At 52.8% G+C, this 20440-nt stretch overlaps 1 protein-coding gene across 1 annotated transcript in view; it reads left to right on the top strand.

Annotated features, from left to right (window-relative positions):
• The window catches only part of MLPH (melanophilin), a 41076-nt gene that overhangs the window by 4584 nt on the left and 16052 nt on the right, over positions 1–20440 (top strand). The window contains 7 exon segments of the mRNA XM_068543716.1: positions 1915–2048; positions 14281–14499; positions 14610–14722; positions 16476–16514; positions 17113–17216; positions 18392–18508; positions 19536–19740. Of these exon segments, the coding sequence (XP_068399817.1) occupies positions 1939–2048; positions 14281–14499; positions 14610–14722; positions 16476–16514; positions 17113–17216; positions 18392–18508; positions 19536–19740 (907 nt within the window). The 5' untranslated portion in view covers positions 1915–1938.

The raw sequence follows: 20440 nt of genomic DNA, 5'->3' as shown, positions 1-20440 counted from the left end.
GCCCGGCATCACTCCAGGCAGCAGGCAGCCAGGCTGGGCCTCTTCCCCACCCGACCCCGGCAGGCACCCGCCTCGCCAGAGGTGCCCGGACCCTCCCTGGTCCAGTGCGCGCCCGTTCCTAGACCTCGATGGCCTTTGCTATCTGAGCTGGGAAACCAAGTGCCATCCTTGTTAGAAAGACGCATCAAACAAAAGAAACAGGCTTGAGCGGGGGCTGGGGTGGGGGGGGATCCTGTGGGTGCGAAGCCTCCAGGTGGCAGTTCTGACTCCTAGTGACCTTTCCATCCATCCCTTATCGGTCACTGACATGCTCTAAGACGGTTAAGCTTGCGTGACAAGAAAGATATACTCGTTTCCTTTTGTTCTGCTCTTCTCCCTCACACCTCACAATTTTAGTTTCTTGAAATAAGGCCTGGAATTGTGACTTTTCCTTGAGGAGAGGAGAGAGAATGCCAGCTAACTCAGCTGATGGTCACGGCTTTCATCTGCTCTGGAAAGAGAATGTCAATGAATGGGCTTCTTATGATAGAATTTTTTTCAACAATGGTGAAAAACAAAAATGAGTAAACCCCAGTCATCCATCAAATGACTTTTTGTTCCAGTTTTTTTAAAAACAGAAACTGTGTGCTCTAGAGGAGCATCAGGCATCAGTCTTGGTTTAATGTTTTCATGTCCAAAATCTAAAGTCAACTGTAATGAAAATAGTTTGAATGATTCTGGCACATCAGGGCATCCTCTTAATGCATCGTTCAGAGTCAGTGCGGTGCTTGAGGATGGAAGTACTGAGGGGTCGGTGCAAAAAATTTAAGAAATTATTTGTCACCGATTTTAAGGCACAAGCCAGGAAGCGGTTTAGTTGACAGCCGTGGGATCTCTGTGGACATTTCCATTTTAGCTGGTATGGAGTGTTGCTCAGAAAATGTCACTTTTCATAATTAACCTCTTGTAGAGCAAAGCAGTTTTCTAACACGGAGCAAGTTGTGTTCACGTTTCTGCAGAGAGTACTTTCGGCTGGTCAGCACTGGTGAAAGGGAGATGTTCCCCAGCATTCAGAAGCAAAATTGGGTCTTTCGATGGGTGTTAAGGTTTCCCAGTGAGAGCAGACAGATTGGATCCCTTCTCTGATGTTCCTAAAAAGCAGATTTCGGTCTTCAGTGAAGACTCGCTGAAGCCACACAGAGGTTCTTGAACTCTCGGTTGCCCACAGGGAACCTGTCACCCAAACAGAATCTTCCCCCAGAGCAGAGCTGGATGGGGTGTAGTGGCCACAGTCTCTGGCCAAGGGGCCCCTGTATGGCCTGACGAAGATCAGAGAGGTGGGAGCACAGAAAAGCACCCCCATGTGCCAGGGAGAAGTCGCCGTCATCGCGATATGTGATGTCACCAGCTGTTAGGAGGTGTGAAGAAATACTCAAGGGACAGGCGTGAAGGGGGAGGGAGAGACAGGTGGAGGTGTCACCAGAAGATCTTGTTAGGATGCAGATTCTGAGTCGGCAGGGCTGGGGCAGGGCCTGGGAGTCTGCGTGTCTCACGGGCTCTGGGAGGTGCTGCTGGTCCGCAGAGCACACTGCATAGCGAGCAAGGTGGTAAAGCTCTCCTCCTCTTGGTTTTTGACATTTGGATTCTCCTTCCTTTGTCCTCTTGGCATTGATTGGGGTCTTCCGTGTCCTCGAAAAGGGCATAACGTCATCTGAAGTCTGACTCCTGGGGTATGGGGATTGTACACACGAGTTCATTTATTTCGACTGCACACATTTCCAGACACCCATTTGCCTGTTTTCTAAAACCATCTAACCCAGGTTCCAGCTGCTGGGAAATCAATCAGCACTTTCTGTGTTGCCTCTTCTTTGTGAATTGGCCGGCATCTGCACGTGGGCTTCCTGGGCTGAACACTGTGGTCCTGTGTTATTCCAGGTGTGACCCTGACGAGAAGCAGAGATGGGGAAAAAACTGGATCTTTCCACGCTCACGGATGAAGAGGCCAAGCACGTCTGGGAAGTGGTTCAACGGGACTTTGACCTGCGAAGGAAAGAAGAGGAGAGACTAGAGTGAGTGTGTGTGGCTGGGCCCCTGCAGCGCAGCCCTGGCGGCCTCCGGAGGGACTGTCACCTCGCGGCCCTCTGAGTGGCCAGACAGCAGGAGCTCCGGTACAGGACACTGGCCGGAAGCCGGGCGCTGGGAAACATTCTGCTTTCTGGCCTTAAGAAACTTTAATTAAGTTTCTTCCTAATTAAAAGAAGGAGATGTGACTTTCCTCCTGAGAGTCAGATATTCCCTGAATAGTTTTATTTCAACTTGATCCAACCCCAGGGTGACATTCTCTCCTAAGCGGGTTGATGCTTAGGGCACGGCATTGCACGAACAAAAGAGCTAAAGGTGATGAATAGGGAAAGTCTTGATGCTGGCCTGAAACACCCAGAAGCTGGGAGCAAGGGCATTTAGGACAAAGGCTGCCTTCTGCCTCTTTCCAGCAGTGTTGGGGGCACCTCATCCTCAGCATGGAGGCCCCAGCGCCGTTTTGCATGTCTCTCCCTGTGGGCTGAGCTAAAACCCACCCGGCGTTGCTTACTCCCCCTCTGCCTTTGCATATTCCTCCACCAGACCTCCAAGGCTTAGCTGTCCCCTGGGCTCCCTGTTGTCTTGGTGACGTTTGTGGGTTGGTAGGCCTATTGCGAAGGAGACATTGTATAAAGACTCAAGGGGGGGAGGTAGCCAAGGAAATGCCTGCAAGGCTCCTGGTGGCGGAACACTGAGAGGAGGTCAGAGCCGTGATGGGAAGCAGGCCGTCGGGGGGCTGAGGACCCGGGCAGGACTTGGGCCTTTCCCCGCGTGGCTGCAGGCCTTCGGGCAGGGGAGTAACAAGACCCGGCTTCCGCTCTGCAGGCGGTGGGCTACGGAGAAGCGGTCAGATGAGCTCTGAAGGGGGCACCTGCACGTTTGCCCACGGGTTGCATGTGGGGTGTGGAGTATGGGAGGCGTCAAGGTCAGGGTCACTCCAGAGCCATGGCCTGAGGAACTGGGGCATGGAGGTGTGGTCACCTCACCTGGGGAAGGCGAGGGTGGAGCAGGTGTGGAGGAGACCAGGACACGGGTCAGACCCGTTGACACTGGGTTGCCTGTTAGACACGAAGTGGACAGGGGAGCCCCCCACACCCGGGGCTGGAACCCAGCAGAGGCAGGACTGAGGGCGCATCGACCTACAGGTGCTGTGGCTGCTACAGTCACTCCAGACTTAGTGGCTTAAAGCACGCAAATCCCTCGTGACTCTGGAGTCCAGAAGCCGAGGTGTGGGCGCGGCTGCCTGCCTTCTGGAGCTTCCCTTGCCTCTTCCAGCGTCTCGAGGCACCCACGCCCCTTGGCTCCTGCCCCCCCTGCCTCTTCGAGGCCGTCAGCCTGACGTCTTCCAGTCTCTGTCTTTCTGACCTCTGCTTCTGTCGTCACATCTCTCTGACTCTTCTGCCCTCCTTTTTTGCTTAGAAGGATCTCGCGATCATGCTGGGCCCGCCCAGCTAATCCCATCACCAACTCACAGCCCTTAACTTAATCACACTTGCAGAGTCCCTCTTGCCCTGTAAGGTGACACAGTCCCAGGTTCTGAGAACCAGGACACATAACGTTTTTGGGGTAGAGGGATCATTACTTAGCTGCCCCAGTATTTAAAGCCATGGGCCTGGAGGAGACCACCCTGGAGGGGGGACACAGAGAGAAGGACGGACCCCAGCGGAGACAGAAGGAGCAGCGGTGGGAGCCTCTGGGTCCCGACACAGAGCAGAGCCACACAAACCGACAGACTGTTAAGAGAAGCAAGTTCAGCGGAGCCCAGCGCCCCTCGATGGCGGGGAGGCGTCTGGATCAGCGCCGCGAGGCTTCCTGCTGCCTCTCTGTGGAGCCCTCCACCCTCCGCTCTGCCGTGGGCTGCAGGTCCCCCCCCCACCCCGGGTTTTCATTATGAAGGCGCTTTCTCCCCACTGGTGTCTAGGGCCCTGACTCAGCCCCCCGCGACCCCGGGACCGGGGCCCAGAGCTGACCTTGGCCAGCGTCCACGCGCTGATCGGGCCCGCCCTGCCCCTCGTCCCCTCCCTCTGCTTCAGCCGTGGCCTGGAGACTGCACCCGGGGCCCAGGGCCACACGCTCTCAGCGACAGAGCCCGCCTGGCCTTTGCTCTGGGGATCACAGCCTCTCCAGGCAGCCCAGCTGTTGTCACTTTTATTTTTTTATTTTATTTTATTTATTTATTTTATTGAAGTATAGTTGGTGTACTTTTATTTTCAATGACAGCTTAGACCCTCCCATTCGATACATGTATAGAATCGCAGATCAATCAGAGCGGAGGGGAACCCAGCCCTCCAGGGAGACCCTTGAGTGGCTCAGCCCCTCCCTCCGTCCAGGCAGAGCCCAGGTGGTTGTGCTGAAATTCCTATCTTTCTTGTCTATGGGGGAAGCCCTCCTGACACCCTTCCTCTTTATTTTCCATGTTCCTCTAGTCATTTCACACTGTAACAGGGAGACACGCCCAGGTGAGCTCCACTTACTGCTGGGAAAGGAAGTCTCCTAAGGATCCGAGGTGTGTTGCCTCCACTTCTGGGGGGCCTGTGGGTCAGGTCAGGTCCCCGGCCAGTTGGTTATGGTCAGGGTCATGTCCTTGTTCGGAAGTGCCTGAGGCCTTTTGCTCACGCGGCCTTCAGATCGGCCGCTCTGCTGTGTCTTCTTGGCCGTCCGTGTGCGATTAGATGGTGAGCTTACTAAATACAATAGCGCAGGACGTGGTCCCTGGAAATGCTCTAGCACGGAGAGGTGGTGGTTCAGAGAATCCACATCAGAGTCAAGGCAAGGATGCTGGAGCCCCAGTCGCCTTCCCATGATTGGTGCTTCTTGTGCAGACACAGGCCCCTGGTGACACACTGGGGAAGAGTCGTGGAAACAGCGGGGGCTTAGTGAAGGGTACTTTGTGGGGTTTATTTTTTGATGTTTTTCTCTCTTGCTCACTGTGGTATTGGTTAACTGTGCAACGAGAGGTGAAGCCGCCTCTGCCTGTGACAAGCCTTATCCCCAGGGTCCCCGTGACCCCTGGGAGCAGGGCCCAGGCGTGTGGTTCTGAGGCCAGGACACGCGGGGTGTGGGTTCAAGTTCTGCTCGGGTGGGTGCTGAGACTTAGGAAGGGCGTGGCGGAACCAAGCTCCGAATAAAGACAGTTGGGTTCTGGACACTGAGATTGGTTCTGCAGAGCAAGTCGGCTAAAATACCAGCAGTCTAGAATGAAACTGAAGACAGTTTAAAAATAATAAACCTCCTTCTTCCCAATCTCCTCTCAGTGTTAATCTGTGCATTTCACCAGTTTCAACATTAATCGTCCATTTCCTGAAACCACAATATCCCATTCTCTGTCGCACGTCTGGGTTTCTCCACGATTCCTTGGGGTCCTCATATTTTCTCCCAGTTCCTGATTCTCTAATCTATGAATCAGCAATGGGCTGAATGGAGAAACTGGCCCTCAGGTGACCACTAAGTGGGCGACCTTAACAAACTGAGCTGCTCAGGGGTTGTTCAGATGAGTTTTTTTGTTTGTTTTTTAATTTTTATTGAGGTATAGTTGATTTACAAGGTTGTGTTAGTTTCAGATGTATAGAAATCAGATGAGTTTTTGATGTCTTTGACACACTCTGAAAGATGCCAAATGGATGGCCCAGCTCAAAACACCTACCGAGGTCGTTGACAGAACAAACTTAATAGGGGGGAAACCGTGAAACCAAGAAACAGACACATGCATTACTTGGAAAGAACTTTCCTGTCCTGAATACACGTCAAGTGGACATAGTGTGTGGGCTCAAGGTCAGTTCACCAGCAGCACATTTACCGGAGAGGCGATTTGCTAAACAGCCAATTCACCAAATTTACCAATTAGGAAACAGTCAAACAAGAAAAGGAATACGTTTCCTTTAGTGTTTACAAAGTTAACAGAAATGTATGTTTGATGGATGGCTGCTCAGTTTTTCTCCCCATGTGGGAGAATCACCCTGTAAAGGATGCTGGGATGGGGCCTGGGTGAGGGCTCCGGCACCTTCTCCTGTGGGGTAGGACCAGCACCTCTTTGGCTTCTGCTGTCAAAGTGTGTGACCAGTGAGCTGGCCCAGGTCCCCAGCACTAATGCCCGCATGCCCAGTAGACCATCTCCATGACACGAAAGCCTCTGAGCCCTCGGCCAGGCCTGACCTCCTGCCCTGTGCAGAGGACTTCTCACAGCCCCATGGGGAAGATGGAGGCCATCCGGTGGTGAAGGGCAAAGGCTGGGGCATCTTGGTGCATCTTCCCCATGAGCCTCCTAACGGGACATTTCAAACAGAACACGCTTGTTCCAGGGACTGGGGCTGTGGGCAGACCGTGGGGACAGCTACCCTCTGAACTGACCAGGAGGATGTCCCTGGGGGTCTAGCTGCTGAGTGGCAGGTGCCTTGTGGAGCTTCCAAACGGCTTTTCTCACAGGCTATTTCGGGAATTCGAGGAGAAGGAAGGGGGAGGCCGTCTGGCCTTTGATTTAGCCCCAGGCAGATATCAGTCTCTCCCTGAAGTCGGCATGTGTGACCAGGGACTCGGGAGTGGCGTGTTTACTGTACATGGTGTGATGTTATTCCTGGCTTCCCATCAACACAGTGCTACACCCTGGAGAATCCAAAACCCAAAGATGCACAAAAATTCTTAGGCAGTTCCTCAAGGCTTCACTCCCCTCCAGACCCCGGTCACTGTCGCAGTGAGCTCACCCAGTTCCTCACAGAAAGCTCAAGGCTACCAGGTGTAACGTCCCCCCATCCTCCCCCCATCCTCACCTGTGTTCATGCCCACAGAAAAACAGAAGCAAGAACAAACAAACAAATAAACACAGAAAGCCTTTCCTTTGTCCCCGACACCCTGCTAAACTCTGGCACGTCCTGCCTCCCTTTAATTGAAAAGACAGCCCACACTCAAGGGCTGCACATCCTTACATCTGCCTCATGTTGCACTGGTCTGTTCTGGCAGCTACCCCTTTCACAGATGTAGATAATCAACGAAACGACATGAAAGTCCCTAAAAATGCAACCAAGTACGTATAACAATCTCTAGTACAATGGTAACATTTCCTATCAGTAAGAAAGGGAAGAATTAGTTAAAGCTAAGTGTTGGAATAGTTGACCGTGAGCGCAGGGCTGGGGGAGGGAGTTTGACCTCAGTTAGCTCTATAACTGGTACATTAAAAATGTAGAACAGGAAACTGAAAATTATTGGAAGAGAATATAAGTAAATATGTACATAATCTTGGAGTGGAAAAGCCTGCATATGACAACACAGGTAGACCTCACAACACAAAATACTGCCAAGTATTGACGAAATACGTACATCTGAATTTAAAAGGAACATGTTTAATTTTTGAAAAATTAGAAGAAACAGTTTTAACAGAAATGGCAGTGGTTCATATCTTTGATCTCTAAAGAGTGTCTTAAAATCAGACGGATAAAGAAGTTTTCCAAATTAGAAAAACACAAAACTCCGAAAGTTTACATAGGAAAGGGGTAAGTGAGAATGCATGGGTGACTCATGTCGCTGGGTGAGGACCCAAGTTTACCTAAATAGAACACCCTGTTTTCAAGGGCACAGCCCACAAGTCAAATATCAGGGCTGCAGACCTTCCCCAGAAAGGCAAACAGGTGGTGGTGTGGATTTGCAATCTTTGCAAACAGACCTGAATGGCCGAGATTACTCACGAAAGAGCTCCTGGTGTGACACATGGCTTGCAAACCATGACTTGCTTTAAAAATAAATAATAATAAGGAATTTGAGGTCACCCTTTGTTGGGCCACCTGGCACCACAGACAGGCAACTCCAGGGTGGAAAACACAGGGGCTGAAGCAGGAAGTCAGCTGCCAGCGCAGCCTGGAGATTAACTTTGGTCTGAGATCACTTGATGAGATTCCTGTGAGCCTCCCTTTCAGCGGGCTGTCGTTCACACATCACCACGTATTTCTTCTTTATCCCTTTTATCATCATTTGCTCATTCTCTTCAGAAGACCTCAAAGAACTTTAGCAAGTGTCTGTTTCCCTCATTATAATTCCTGATACTTAACTCATATAATCAAGACCTTACATCATGTAATTGCTCTTCAGTTCTTATTACATTATGTTTGTCCTCTTTCAGCAATTCTCTCTGACACTTTAGTTTGGTTGATGTACTTTTAATACTTTTGTCTCAATTCTGTGACTCATTGGTCCTTTCACCCTCATTCTTAAGGGTCATACTTGAGATTCGATGTTCAGTGCTCTGGAGCACATCTTCACATTGTTTTCTCCGGAATGGCATGGCAGGGAGGGTGGGGTGGATTTTATATTTGGGAATCTCTCAGCTGGGAGTGAGATCTCTGCTCACACATTTTCCCCTCAGAACCATGGCAGAATAATGAGCCCCCAAAGATGCCCATGTCCTAATCCCCGGAATCTGTGAGTATACCGGGCTACCTGGCAAAGGGGAATTAAGATTGCAGATGCAATTAAGGGTGCCAATCAGGGCCTCAGCACGGGGAGACAATCCTGGGTAATCCAGGTGGGCCAGTGTGGCCACAAGGGGCCTGATAGATGGAAGGATGCCAGTCAGGGCCTGGACGCAGGGAGACAATCCTGGGTTATCCAGGTGGGCCACAAGGGGCCTGACAGATGGAAGGAGGGGGGACACAGGGCAACGTAAGAGTGATTCATGGTGAGAAGGACTCAACCCGCCATTGCTGGCTCTGAGACGGAGGAAGGGGTCGTGAGCCAGTGAATACAGTTGCCCTCTAGAAGCTGGGAAAGCAAGGGCACAGACCTTCCCCCTGAGCCTCCAGGAAGAATCCCCAGGCCCACCAACACCTTGATTTTAGGTGCCATCTAGGACTTCCATAGCTTGAGAGGAGAAGTCAATACCTGGCTTCAAAGCTTCAAAAGTCAGGCTGACTCTCTTGTTAGGGGCTAATGCAGCTGGTGACTTTAAGTTGAAGCCAGGGCTCATTTACCATTTTGAAAACCCCAGGGCCCTGAAGAACTATGCTAAATCTCCTCTTCCCGTGCTCTATAAATGGAACAACAAAGCCTGGATGACAGCACATCTGTTTACAATACGGTTTACTGAATATTTTAAGCTCACTGATGAGACCTACTGCTCAGAAAAAGATTGCTTTCAAAATAATACTGCTCATTGACAACGTACCTGGTCACCCAAGAGCTCTGATGGAGATGGACAATGAGATTAATATTGTTTTCGTGCCTGCTAAGACACATCCATTCTGCAGCCCATGGATTGAGGAGTAATTTTGACTTCTAAGTCTTATTCTTTAAGAAATGCCTTTCATGAGGCCACAGCTGCCAGAGACAGTGATTCCTCTGATGAATCCGGGAAAAGTAAATTGAAAACATCTTGGAAAGGATTTGTCATTCTAGATGCCATGAAGAACATCCATGATTCATGGGAAGAGGTCCAAGTATCAACATTCACAGGAGTTTGTAAGAAGTTGATTCCAACTCTCACGGATGACTTTGAGGGGTTCAAGACTCCAGTGGAAGAAGTAACTGCAGATGGGGTGGACACAGTGAGAAAACTAGAATTAGAAGTGGGGCTCCAGATGTGACTGAATTGCTGCAATCTCATGATACAACTTGAACAGATGAGGAGTTGCTTCTCATGGATGAGCAAAGAAAGTGGTTTCTTGAGATGGATCTACTCCTGGTGAAGATGGTGTGAAGATTGTTGAAATGATGACAAAGGATTTAGAATATTCCATAAACCGAGTTGGTAACACCAGCAACAGGATTTGAGAGAATTGACTCCAATTTTGAAAGAAGTTCTGCTATGGGTAAATTGCTATCAAATAGCGTTGCATGCTACAGAGAAATTATTCATGAAACGAAGAGTCCATGCAGCGAACTTCATTGTTGTCTTATTTTAGGAAATCGCCGCAGCCGCCCTAGCATTCAGCACCCACCACCCTGATCAGTCAGCAGCCACCGACACACAGGCAAGACCCTCCACCCGCAAAAAGAATATGACTCAGAAGAAGGTTAGCAATTTTTAACAAGAAAATATTTTAATTAAGGTATGTGCATTATTTTTTCAAACATAATGCTTATTGCACATCTGATAGACTTCAGTATAGTGTAAACATAACTTTTATTTGCCCTGGGAAACCAAGAAATTCCTGCGACTTCCTTTATTGCAATATTCATTTTGTTGCGGTGGTCTGGAACTGAACCCACAGTATCTCCAAGGTGTGCCTTATTACCCGTCAGGTGTTTGCCCTTCTCTGCCTTGGCCGTCATCTTCTCTCCACATTTCTGTCTCCTCAGCCCTTTTCTTTGCATTCTAGGAGAGTAAATGTGTGACTTCCAAATCAGCAGTTCTCAAATATTTTGGTCTGAGGGACCCTTTATATTCTTAAATTACTGAGAACCCCAAGGAGCTTTTGTTTAGCTGGGTTATAGCTGTCAATATTTATCCCATCAAAAATTAAAACTGGGCGTTTTAAAAATAGTCATTCATTTATTTAAAACAACAATAAACCCCTTACAACATAATAAAATTTTTATGAAAAATAACTTTTTCTCCAAAATAAAAACATGAGTGAGGACAATGGCATTGTTCTGTATTTTTTGAAAATCCCTTTAATGTCTGGCATAATCGGAGATAGCTGAATTCTGGTATTTCTTCTGCGTTCAATGTGTTGTAATATGTTGTTTTGTCTGAGGTGTTGGAAGAAAATCTAGCCTCACACAGATATGTAGTAGGAAAAAGCAGGAGTGTTTTAGTAGCTTTTTCACATAATTATGGACATTGTTTTGATAATACACGAAAACCCAATGACTGGTAGTTTCTTAAAGGAAGTTACAGTAGTTTCTTAAAGGAAGTTACAGTGTGGAATCTGAAACCATGTCAATGAACTTTACCTTTCCTGTTACATTAAAATCCATTGGTCCATCTTGCACTTGGGGTCAATCTTCTATCCACGCGTGATTTTGTGACACCTATGCAGACTTTCCAAACGTCGACACGTTTCATTATACAGAACCCAAAAAATCACATTCATTACCATCACTGCTGATCTTATCAGAAACCTCTCAGTGATGAAAACTCACTGAGAGGCTCAAGTCAGCAGAGACGTAAAAGTTTTCCAAAAGTCTTTGAGCTTGAAAGCTTGAGTTTTGTCAGTGGCAACAAATACTGTCACTTGACACACTTTTAGCCAAAGATGCACTTCATCAAGACATGCTTTCCTTTCTTTTCTTTTCTGGCAGAGAGCAGATTGACTGCCGGTACACTCTGTACCTCTGGCTTGATCTGTGCTAGGGCCCCAGAACTTTCACCCACCATAGCTTTTGCACCATCGGTGCAGGGGTCAAAGAGCAAAACAGACAAATATCACCTTAGTGTTATTATGAGAAGAGTTTTGACCTTGTGGACCCTGTCAAAGGGTCTCAGGTACCCCTGTAGGTCCCTGGACCGCACCTTGAGAACCACTGTTCTGAATCCCTGGACTTGATGTTCTGCCCGTTTCCCTCCCCATTGGCAACCTCAGTTCCTTTGCATCTTCACTTTAGCCCAGTCTTCCCCACCTCGGTGAACATAGCCTGTGGTCTTTCCAGCTCAGCCTGGCTTCTTCTTACCTCCTGCTCCTCTCTCTTGTGCCGACTCAGCACACCAAGCAGACTAGTTTCAAGTCTTCCTCTGTTTACTACTACTGTGTAGTAAATCACATTCAAGGCATCTTTTATTCCTGAAGGTGACCTTAACTTGTAGCTGCATGTTGGGCTTGTCCCTGCCTGTAGTGCAGGGACATCTGGTCGACCCTGTGATTGCGATAAGCAGGGTATATGGATGGCTCTGGCCCCTCACGATCCTTCAGGTCCGTTGATGTGCCCTCTGGTTGGCAGGCATCTGGTGTTACTCTGCTGGACCAATGCGGGGTCCCCTCTTCCCTCCGTCCTGTTTTCCAGCTGTGAAGAAGAGAAGTCATGTTTTAAAGAATCTGAAGCAGAGTCACAGATGTAGAAAACAAACTTATGGTTACCGGGGGGAGGTAGGGGGGATAAATTGGGAGATTGTGATTGACATATACACACTACTACATATAAAATCGATAACTAATAAGGACCTACTGTATAGTACAGGGAACTCTACTCAGTACTCTATAATGACCTATATGGTAAAAGAATCTAACAAAGAGTGGATATATGTATATGTATAACAGATTCACTGTGCTGTACAGCAGAAACTAACACAACATTGTACATCAACAATACTCCAATAAAATTGTTTTAATTTTTAAAAATTAAAATTAAATTTAAAATTAAAATTTTTGAAAAATAATATATATTACAAATAAATATATTCACAAAAAAGGAATCTGAAGCAGAGGATCATTATCTGTTCCCCCAAATTCAACACCTGAAAGTTTCCAGCCACCACCCCAGGACTCTCACGGGCTCTTATTTAAGAGGACTTCACATCCTGGGATGCAGTGTACCTCTACACGTCCTCGTCTTTCTTCCCTGGGGTCCGGCTCTACCTGGATGGAGAATGGGGGACCCATGCCGGGAGAGAAGCTGGACAAGGCCCTGCCCAGCCAAGGGGTGGCCTTTAGGTTTTCTGGCTGAAGCAGATACATCAAGAGTGGACGTGGAGGACACTAGGCCCTTCCCACCTGGCCCCAGGTGCTCTGCTGTTTAAGGAAGACACTTGCTCTACCTTGTCAATGCAGCTTTATCTAGCCTGTAGTCAGTGGATGACAGTATTCTTCCTAGGTTCCTGCCACCACTGGGCTTTTTTTTCTTGGCTTTTGAAGCTGAGACAAGAGTCTTATTTTTGTCTCTGTCTTCATGAGTATTTTAGGGCATATTTGGTAGGGGAAATCGGTGCAGTGTAGTCCGTGCCTCATGGAATCAGAAGGAGGCACCCAAAGCTCCTTAGAGTCGCTGCCCTGTCTTCAGCCTGCACCCGGCTCTGGGGCATCCCCGTCAGAAACCACGCTCTCTACAGAGTTCTCGGGAGACAATGGCACCTAGTGTCTGGCTCGTTTTTGTCACTAAGAATGGATTAATTTGATCTCATCTGAAACTAAAAATATTACGTGTGGCAGACGTTCTCTGCAGACCAGAACAAAAGCGTTGTGTTTATTATCCGGGGGCACATCTTCCATTTGGCGAGTTCACCCGGAAGCTGCTACTGAAGACCTGAGGGTGGGAGCTGGTTTCCTGGGACTTGGGTGCTGGATCACTCCTGCTCTGGACACTCTCCAGGCCAAGCCATTTCAGCCTTTCGCTCTGTAGGGACAACCTGGGGAGTCAGCTCCACCTGCACCCCTGCTGGAAGAGACCCAAACCTGCCCGAGGAGGAAGTACGATCTGACTTTGCCCTCAGGGCCCTGCGTGGCCTTTTTAGGGGGGCCTGTTCGGGCAGCAGTGGGACCGCTGTGATCCTGAACCTTTATGGCTCTCTTAACCTGTGTGGGTTCAGCTTCTCAGCTCTTACTGTCGGGCGCCGACCTGACCTCCGCTTACCTGGTGTCATCCTCAGCTCAGGACCATTAACTCAGGCCAGGGTGGCCGAGCAGGCGTGGCTGGCCTGGGCCTCACGGAGGAGAGCGTCGGCCTGGCCCGCCATCTACATGAGACGTCCTGCTCCAGCCTCTGGGACTCTTCCTGCTGCTGCTCTGACCGGCCCAGGAACCTCCTGGATTTTTCTCTCTTCTCTAACCTCCTGCTAAACAGTTAAACTGGGCCACAGATTGGCTCTAGATAACTGTCTGGCCCAACCAAGCTGCACCCCCAGGACCTCACCGGGCCCCCATCCCCGCTGGTTTCCCAGAGCCGCCAACCCCATCTGGTCTGACGGAGCTTGGACACTGGGTGCTGATGGCCACAGGTCCACACTCATCCAGCTATACAGTCTCCAAGCTCTGGGCTCTGCATCAGAAAAGCTCCGGGTTCAGGGTCAGAGCTGGGGAACCAACCTGGGGTCCAGGACCTCTGTGCATCCTCTTCCCACTATACGGAGTTACGTGAGGTGGTGCGGGCAGTGGTGGGCCTGTTCCCTCCTGTGATTCTGAACCTGTGTGGTTCGCAGCCCTTTGGCAATGAAAGAAAGTCATGGTGCTACCTGACTTCGGGTCACTGTTTTCTGCATCTGAGAGTCGTGTGTGTGTGTGTGTGTGTGTGTGTGTGTGTGTGCGTGCCCTTGAATTTAAAGCCTGTTGCGAAAACAAGGCATCCAATATTTTCTTGTTTCCGATTCAGGGGTTTGAAAGGCAAGATTAAGCAGGAAAACTCCAAGAGGGAGCTGCTTCCGGACACGGCCCACCTGAGCAACACCCACTGTGCCCGCTGCCTGCAGCCCTACCGGCTCCTCGAGACGCCCAAGAGGCAATGCCTGGACTGCGGCCTCTTCACCTGCAAAGGCTGCGGCCACACCCCGGAGGAGCAGGGCTGGCTCTGCGACCCCTGCCACCTAGCCAGGTGAGCCGGGACCTGGAGATCAAGTGGCCCTGCTGGCGGGGGGCCCGGCCTGCCCCTTCCGGGGACGCGGGGGTGTGTGCCGCCCGGGCCTGAGCTCTGTGTCTCTGCAGGCAGGTGAAGAGGGGCTCCCTGGAGTGGTACTACGGGCATGTGAGAGCCCGCTTCAAGTGCTTCGGGGGTGCCCAGGTAGTCCGGTCCCTCTGCGGGCGGCTGCAGGGAGCAGGTAAGGAGTGAGCCTTCTCCCTGGGCATCCAGTATGGGGCCTAGACTCTGTCTTTTCAGCAAACGTTCCCCGTTGAGTCTGATGATCATCGAGACTGAAAGAGATGGGTTGTAGCTCAATCGTTTCTTTTAGTATTTTGAATCCAAGTATTTATTCCATGAAGAACTTGAGGTCCAGACTGTGTTCTTACGCTAAACGTGCGCTCACCCGTGTTGCCCACCTTGAAGCCATTTGGGGAGCGGGATATATCAGGGGAAGGATGTGAGACTGCCTGAGCTTAGAAGTGCCTCCTGAACTTGAATGGAGAGAACTGAGCGGTGTTTTCGGGAAGCTCTTGCCTTGCCCCTGTCACCTGAGTCCCAGGCTCTGCCAACACCTGGCCAGGCCTTCGGGCTGTGACGGCCTGTCAGGCCGGTATCTGGGGGCTCGGTGTCTTGACCGTCTCCATCTGGGGCACCGAGGAGAATGCCCTGGGGTCTGGAGCTCCTGCACGTCCCAAGCAGAGGCGGTGCTTCTGGGATTAGGGGTGTCCTCACCGTGCCCCAGCCTGGGCGTCTCCCCCAGGCCTTCTGGAGAGGCGCCTTACTTGTGTCTTGTGCCCCTTAAAGCCCCACGTTGACAGGCAGATGCAGGAGGTAGGCATGGCCACCCTCAGGGCATTTGCACACTCACTGGGCCTGGCACAGGTGTTTCTGAGCGACCTTAGCACACTGTTCAATTTAGGACAGACCACCGAAAGGCATCCTCACCTGTGATGGCTTTTGGCACCTGGAGCAACAGACCACAGGGGGAGGGGGCTTCCTTGGGCCGGGGGTGCAGGGGGCATATGGTAAATCATCGAAACCAGGACATTGTTAAGAGTAAAAGTGGCTCTCCTGATAACCGTGCTGCGACACCTGGCGTCACTAGGAGTGTCCTGGTGACACGCTGGGGCGGGGGGCACCGTCACCCTGTTCTTCGGGAGTTTCCCCCACCTCCTCGCCGGGCTGCTGCTTCGTGGCCGATATTTCTGTCTCGGTTGGAGCCCATCAGTAAATCCCACAGCCGCATGCACCCACGGCCCCATGCCTGCTCGGCCGGCCCGGAGCCAGCTGAGGGATCTTCCTGCAGCAGGAGTGTGGTTTCACCGTCGCCGCAGGGCTCAGGTGTGGGAACCACAGGTAGCCCGGGAAAAGCCACACCGCGAAGCGTCAGAATCTCAACGCCGAAGGCCCCGTTCACGGTGGGAAACCACAGGCCACGTTACAGCCCTGAGGACCTGGTCCTGGCCCCGGGAGGTTCTGATTTCTAGGGACTGGGGTGGGCTCAGGAATCTGCGTTAGGTAAAAGGTCACGGGGATTCTGACGCCCGGCCAGGGTCCAGAGCTGGGAGCCAGGGCCACCCAGAAGCGGCCAGTTTCAGAACTGTCACCACCGAGGGCCAGGAGGTGGCACTGGGGGGGGGGGGGGGCAACAAAAAATCTGATTCCAGCCGCTGCTCCGAACCCGGTGAGGCGGGTCTCAGGTGGGGTGATGGTCCAGGGGCTGCATTCTCCCTGCTGGCACCTGTGAAGACAGCACACCAAGAAAGGGCACACGGAAAGAGCACAAAATCGGGAAAGTTGTACCTTTAAAAAGAAGTAGTCAAACGTAAAAAAGAAGGAGAAATGATTCAAGTTAGTGTTTTGAAAGCTGGTCCAGGCAGGGCCTAACGCAGGGGTGTAGCTGATGGGGGCCGTCGGGGTCTTTGCTGAGAGCTTTTCTTCGGTTATAGGTTTACCTGACCGAGTGCAGAGCTCACCTGACGTCAACAGTAAGTCCTTTGTGCTCACAAGGATGCCGGGGTGCCCCTGGCCCCTGAGGAAGGTGGGTGATCCATGGGGCCTCGAGACTAAAACCCCAGAACGCACTTCATCACTCTTTCGTCGTGACCTGAGGGAACAGACACCGGCCAGGCCAGCGTGACTGGGGGAAAAGAGGGAAGAGTGAGGCTGTGCTGGGGGTCGGGGGACAGGCCCGGGGGCTCAGGTGGAGAAGGCGTCCTGGGGGGCAGAGAAGGGAGGGGAGGGAGGCCCGGGGCTGAGAAGCAGGTGAAATGAGACTGAAAGTGAAGAGGTTAGTTTGGGGAAAGGTGACTTAGCTCCAGGCCTACTTCACCCACACACTGCGGTGTCTTCAGACTGCTTAGGAAGCAGTCAGTGAAGGTGACCATTGGTGAAACTGATGCAGAGTATTCGTTTTCTGCTGATTCAGACCAGCTCTAACTGATGCTCAGATAGGTCTTTGGGAGGCCTGTAGAGGGCCTTGCCTGGTTGCTTCACAGCAGATGGAGGGGTGGGTGGGTGGAGGGGTGAGTGGATGGATGGACGGATGGTCTTCTCCTGGTGGAGTCATGCAGGCGTCCGTTGCAGGTGGGCCTGAGCCAGGCCCCGGGGGGAGAAGTGGAGACAGTGAGAAGATGGATGAAGACAGAGAACAGGACACAGTGGCCCAGGCCCAGCCCGCTGGAAGCAAAGTAAGTCTTCCCCCAGCCCCGCCCTCCCTGATGCTGGAGGCTCGGGTTCTGACTTCCTGAAAGTCTCAGGCTCTCCATCACTCCGCGGGGCAGGAGCGCCAAGACCCGCCTGCCTTCACCACGCCCCGCAGCCCCTGAGATCACTTTGCACCAAGCAGCAGTGCACTCTCGGCACAGGTCTCACCATAGCAAACCCCAGCGCAAGCTGCAGGGGAGCGGGGCCTGCAGAGAGGCCCGCCTGGACGTCCGGCCAGCGTCCTCAGGGCACGTGGTCGTGAGGGCACTGGTGTCCCCCGGAAGCAGCCTTTGCACCTTTCAGGGAAGCAGACCCCTTCCGGCTTTCCTCTGTGAACTTCCTTGCTTTTGTTTATAGCCAGCCATGAGCCTTGTTTTTTATTGGTGTCTGCTTCTGCTTTCACTTACTTTTTAACTTATTTTTGGTGATAAAGACAAGCAAGGTAATCCCCGGGGTTTCTGGGCAGGTCAACAGAAGGGGAGCAGGAGGGAGGGGAGGGGTGGGGCGGGGCGGTGCGGGCGGTGATGTTGGATGGAGACCCTTGGAGAGTGACAGGGTCTCTGAGAACCTCGCCGGCTGGTCTGCGCGGCTGCTCCCTGGGGACCGTAGGCATCTGTTTATGAGACAATTTTATATGTCCCGTTTACTAAGCTCAGTGAATACTATCCAGTGTTGATTATTCCCTACACAATATGTTTAAAGGATGGAAACCATTATGAGGGAAGGATTTGGAATAAACTCTGCTCTTGCATGCATCTAAAGATGATGGAGCTCTCTGGAGCTCCCTCCCCCCTCTGCTTCCCGGCGCTGGGCACCCCTCATTCGCTAAGGGGTGAGGGGTGAGAAGCACCCGTCAGCCCAGAGAAGCCTGCCTGCCCCCCAGGGCGGCACTCCTGGTCCTCAGAGGTCCTCAGCACCTTTGAGCAGCCGTGTGCCCGTCGGGGGCTGAGCGGGTGATTCCTTCCGCTCTTCTAAGAGGCGCTGGGGATGCAGAGCCTGTGACGGGCGGGGCGGCTCTGGGCAGCCCCCCGGTGCCGCCTCAGGAGGTGGCTGTGCCCTTGGAGATGCCCTCCCCGCTGCCCGAGGTGAGGGCGTGTGGCCCTCAGTCAGGCTGACCCTCCCTCTCCTCCTCTTTCCCGCATCCCTTCCTGCTCGGAAGAAGCGCGTCCTCCCCGTTCACGGCTTGGACTTCGAGGCAGACTCTGACGACTCCACTCCGTCCTGCGGGCCCCCCCCAAGCCTGTCCTTGGTCTCAGGGGCCGCGGACAACCTGCAGGTCAGTGGGCTCTCTTTTCTGCCCGCAGCCATCCCAGGATAACCTGGGCGATAGGTTTTCAGGCCCCAGGTGGGGGGACAGCATTCTGGGAAACAGTCTGATGGCCATGGGGGCATGACAGGCAGGGGGACAGCTGGGGTGGGGGGCATAGAAACGTCACACCCTCCGGTCCCTGGAGAGGCGGGATCGGCTGCTCGGAGAAGTGCGGTGCGGGGCAAATGAGTCAGGGCCCTGGGGCGTTCGGGGTGGGTGCTTGTCCCCGAATGAAGGCAGCACCCCCGAGACTCAAGAGCGAGGGCAGAGGATCAGCCAGGGCCCGACGTGTGCCCGCACCCACTGCGTCTGATTAGCGGGGTCCTCTACGTCATTGCCCAGACTAGGGTAGTCTTGTAGGCGGGATAGGCTGCCGTTAATAATCACACCAGGACACGCGGCATCCACGGGGGCCGCCCAGGAGAACCGGCCGTGTAGTCACTCTGCTCCTTAGCTGTGTGCCCTTGGTCTGGGGAACCTGCGTGAGGCTCCGTCCCCTCGCCTCACCTGGACGAGGGGTGGTCCTCTCAGCCTCACAGGATCCATTCCCAAAGGGACTAGAGACTGAGCCCGGCACGCACAGGACCGTCACACGCAGCACAGGCAGCCGGGGCACGAGCCCCAGAGCGAGGACCCCCTCAGCTGGAGCCCTGACATCTCAGTGCCTGGGCTCAAATGGCGCCAGCCCAGAGCTGGGGCCAGGCTCGGTCTTCCGGGGCTGATCTGCAGACGCCTGCGGGCGGGGACACAACAGGGCGGGGAGCTGGGAGCCAGCACCCAAAAGGTCTTTGGGCCACGGGTCCTGCTCTAGCGGCAAGTCCGGAGCCCTTTGAAATGAAAGGGAATTGAGTTGCAAGGGGCAGAGAGGATGGGTGTCCGGTGTTCGGTCGGTCACGTGATGCCTGGAAACCCCCAAGACTTGGACTGGAAAGACCCACATTCCACGGAGCTGCCCTTTCCTAGTAAAACCTGCCAACAGGCCCCGTGTGCTCAGACGTTCACAGATGAGACCTGCACAGAGGAGACCACTTCCCAGGAGCCCGTGGTCCTGGACGAGGCTGATGCCAGGGCCTCTGGGTGCCACCCCTGTCCAGAAGGGCAGATGGCCAGCCTCTCGCCTGCCGGACCAGACGCCCTCGCTGAGCTCTGCCTGCCGGGAGAGTCTTGCACGATGGCCCCGGGGACCACTGCGACACCTGGTAGGTGCCCTTGGCCACCGTCTTGCACGTGGGCTCTGCATGGAGGAGAGGGTCGCTGGCAGCCTGCCCCACCACCCCGATCTGTGCCAGCCCCCTGACTGATTTTCAGTGCGTAGCCCTTCCTTCACTGTGATTGTCCAGCATGTGCAGTCCTGGCACACGCCGTCAACCCCTGCTCCCCTGGGCTGGGTGCTTCCCTGGTAACACCCAGAAGTACCAGCATTGACGCCTGCCCTGGCCACACAGCTCATCGCCACCTCTGACGGGGGGACATCGAGCAGGAGTGGGGTAGGGATGGGCAGGTGTCCCTGAAAGGATCGGATCGCTGGTCACCCGGACCGGCCACCTTAACCACAGGGCACGGCAGCTCCAAACCTGGGACGTGTGATGTGGGTTCCCTCTCGGCCACCTCCCTCCCAGCTGTGACTCGGGAGGTCCGTAAGTGCTTAGACCCTAGTTTAAATCCTCAGTTTAATATTGTTGTCAGACAGTCGGCTTCATGATGAAATCCCGAATCACTGTCTGTTCCTGTGCCCTGGGGGAGTGTGCACTGGGGTCCGGGGGTTCAGGTACCCTAGTGATGAAGGAGCAAATGAGACCACAGAAGCAGCACGGGCTGCTCCCCACCGACGTGCTCCCACGTGGCTGCAGCATGGGGCCAGCTGCCGGGAAAGGTGGTTAAGATGCCATCTGCCAGGAA

The sequence above is a fragment of the Eschrichtius robustus genome, chromosome 5 (genome assembly GCF_028021215.1).
Source record: "Eschrichtius robustus isolate mEscRob2 chromosome 5, mEscRob2.pri, whole genome shotgun sequence".
Classification (NCBI taxonomy): domain Eukaryota; kingdom Metazoa; phylum Chordata; class Mammalia; order Artiodactyla; family Eschrichtiidae; genus Eschrichtius; species Eschrichtius robustus.
The sequence above is the reverse complement of the archived record's forward strand: the minus strand, read 5'-3'. Positions and strand labels throughout refer to the sequence as shown.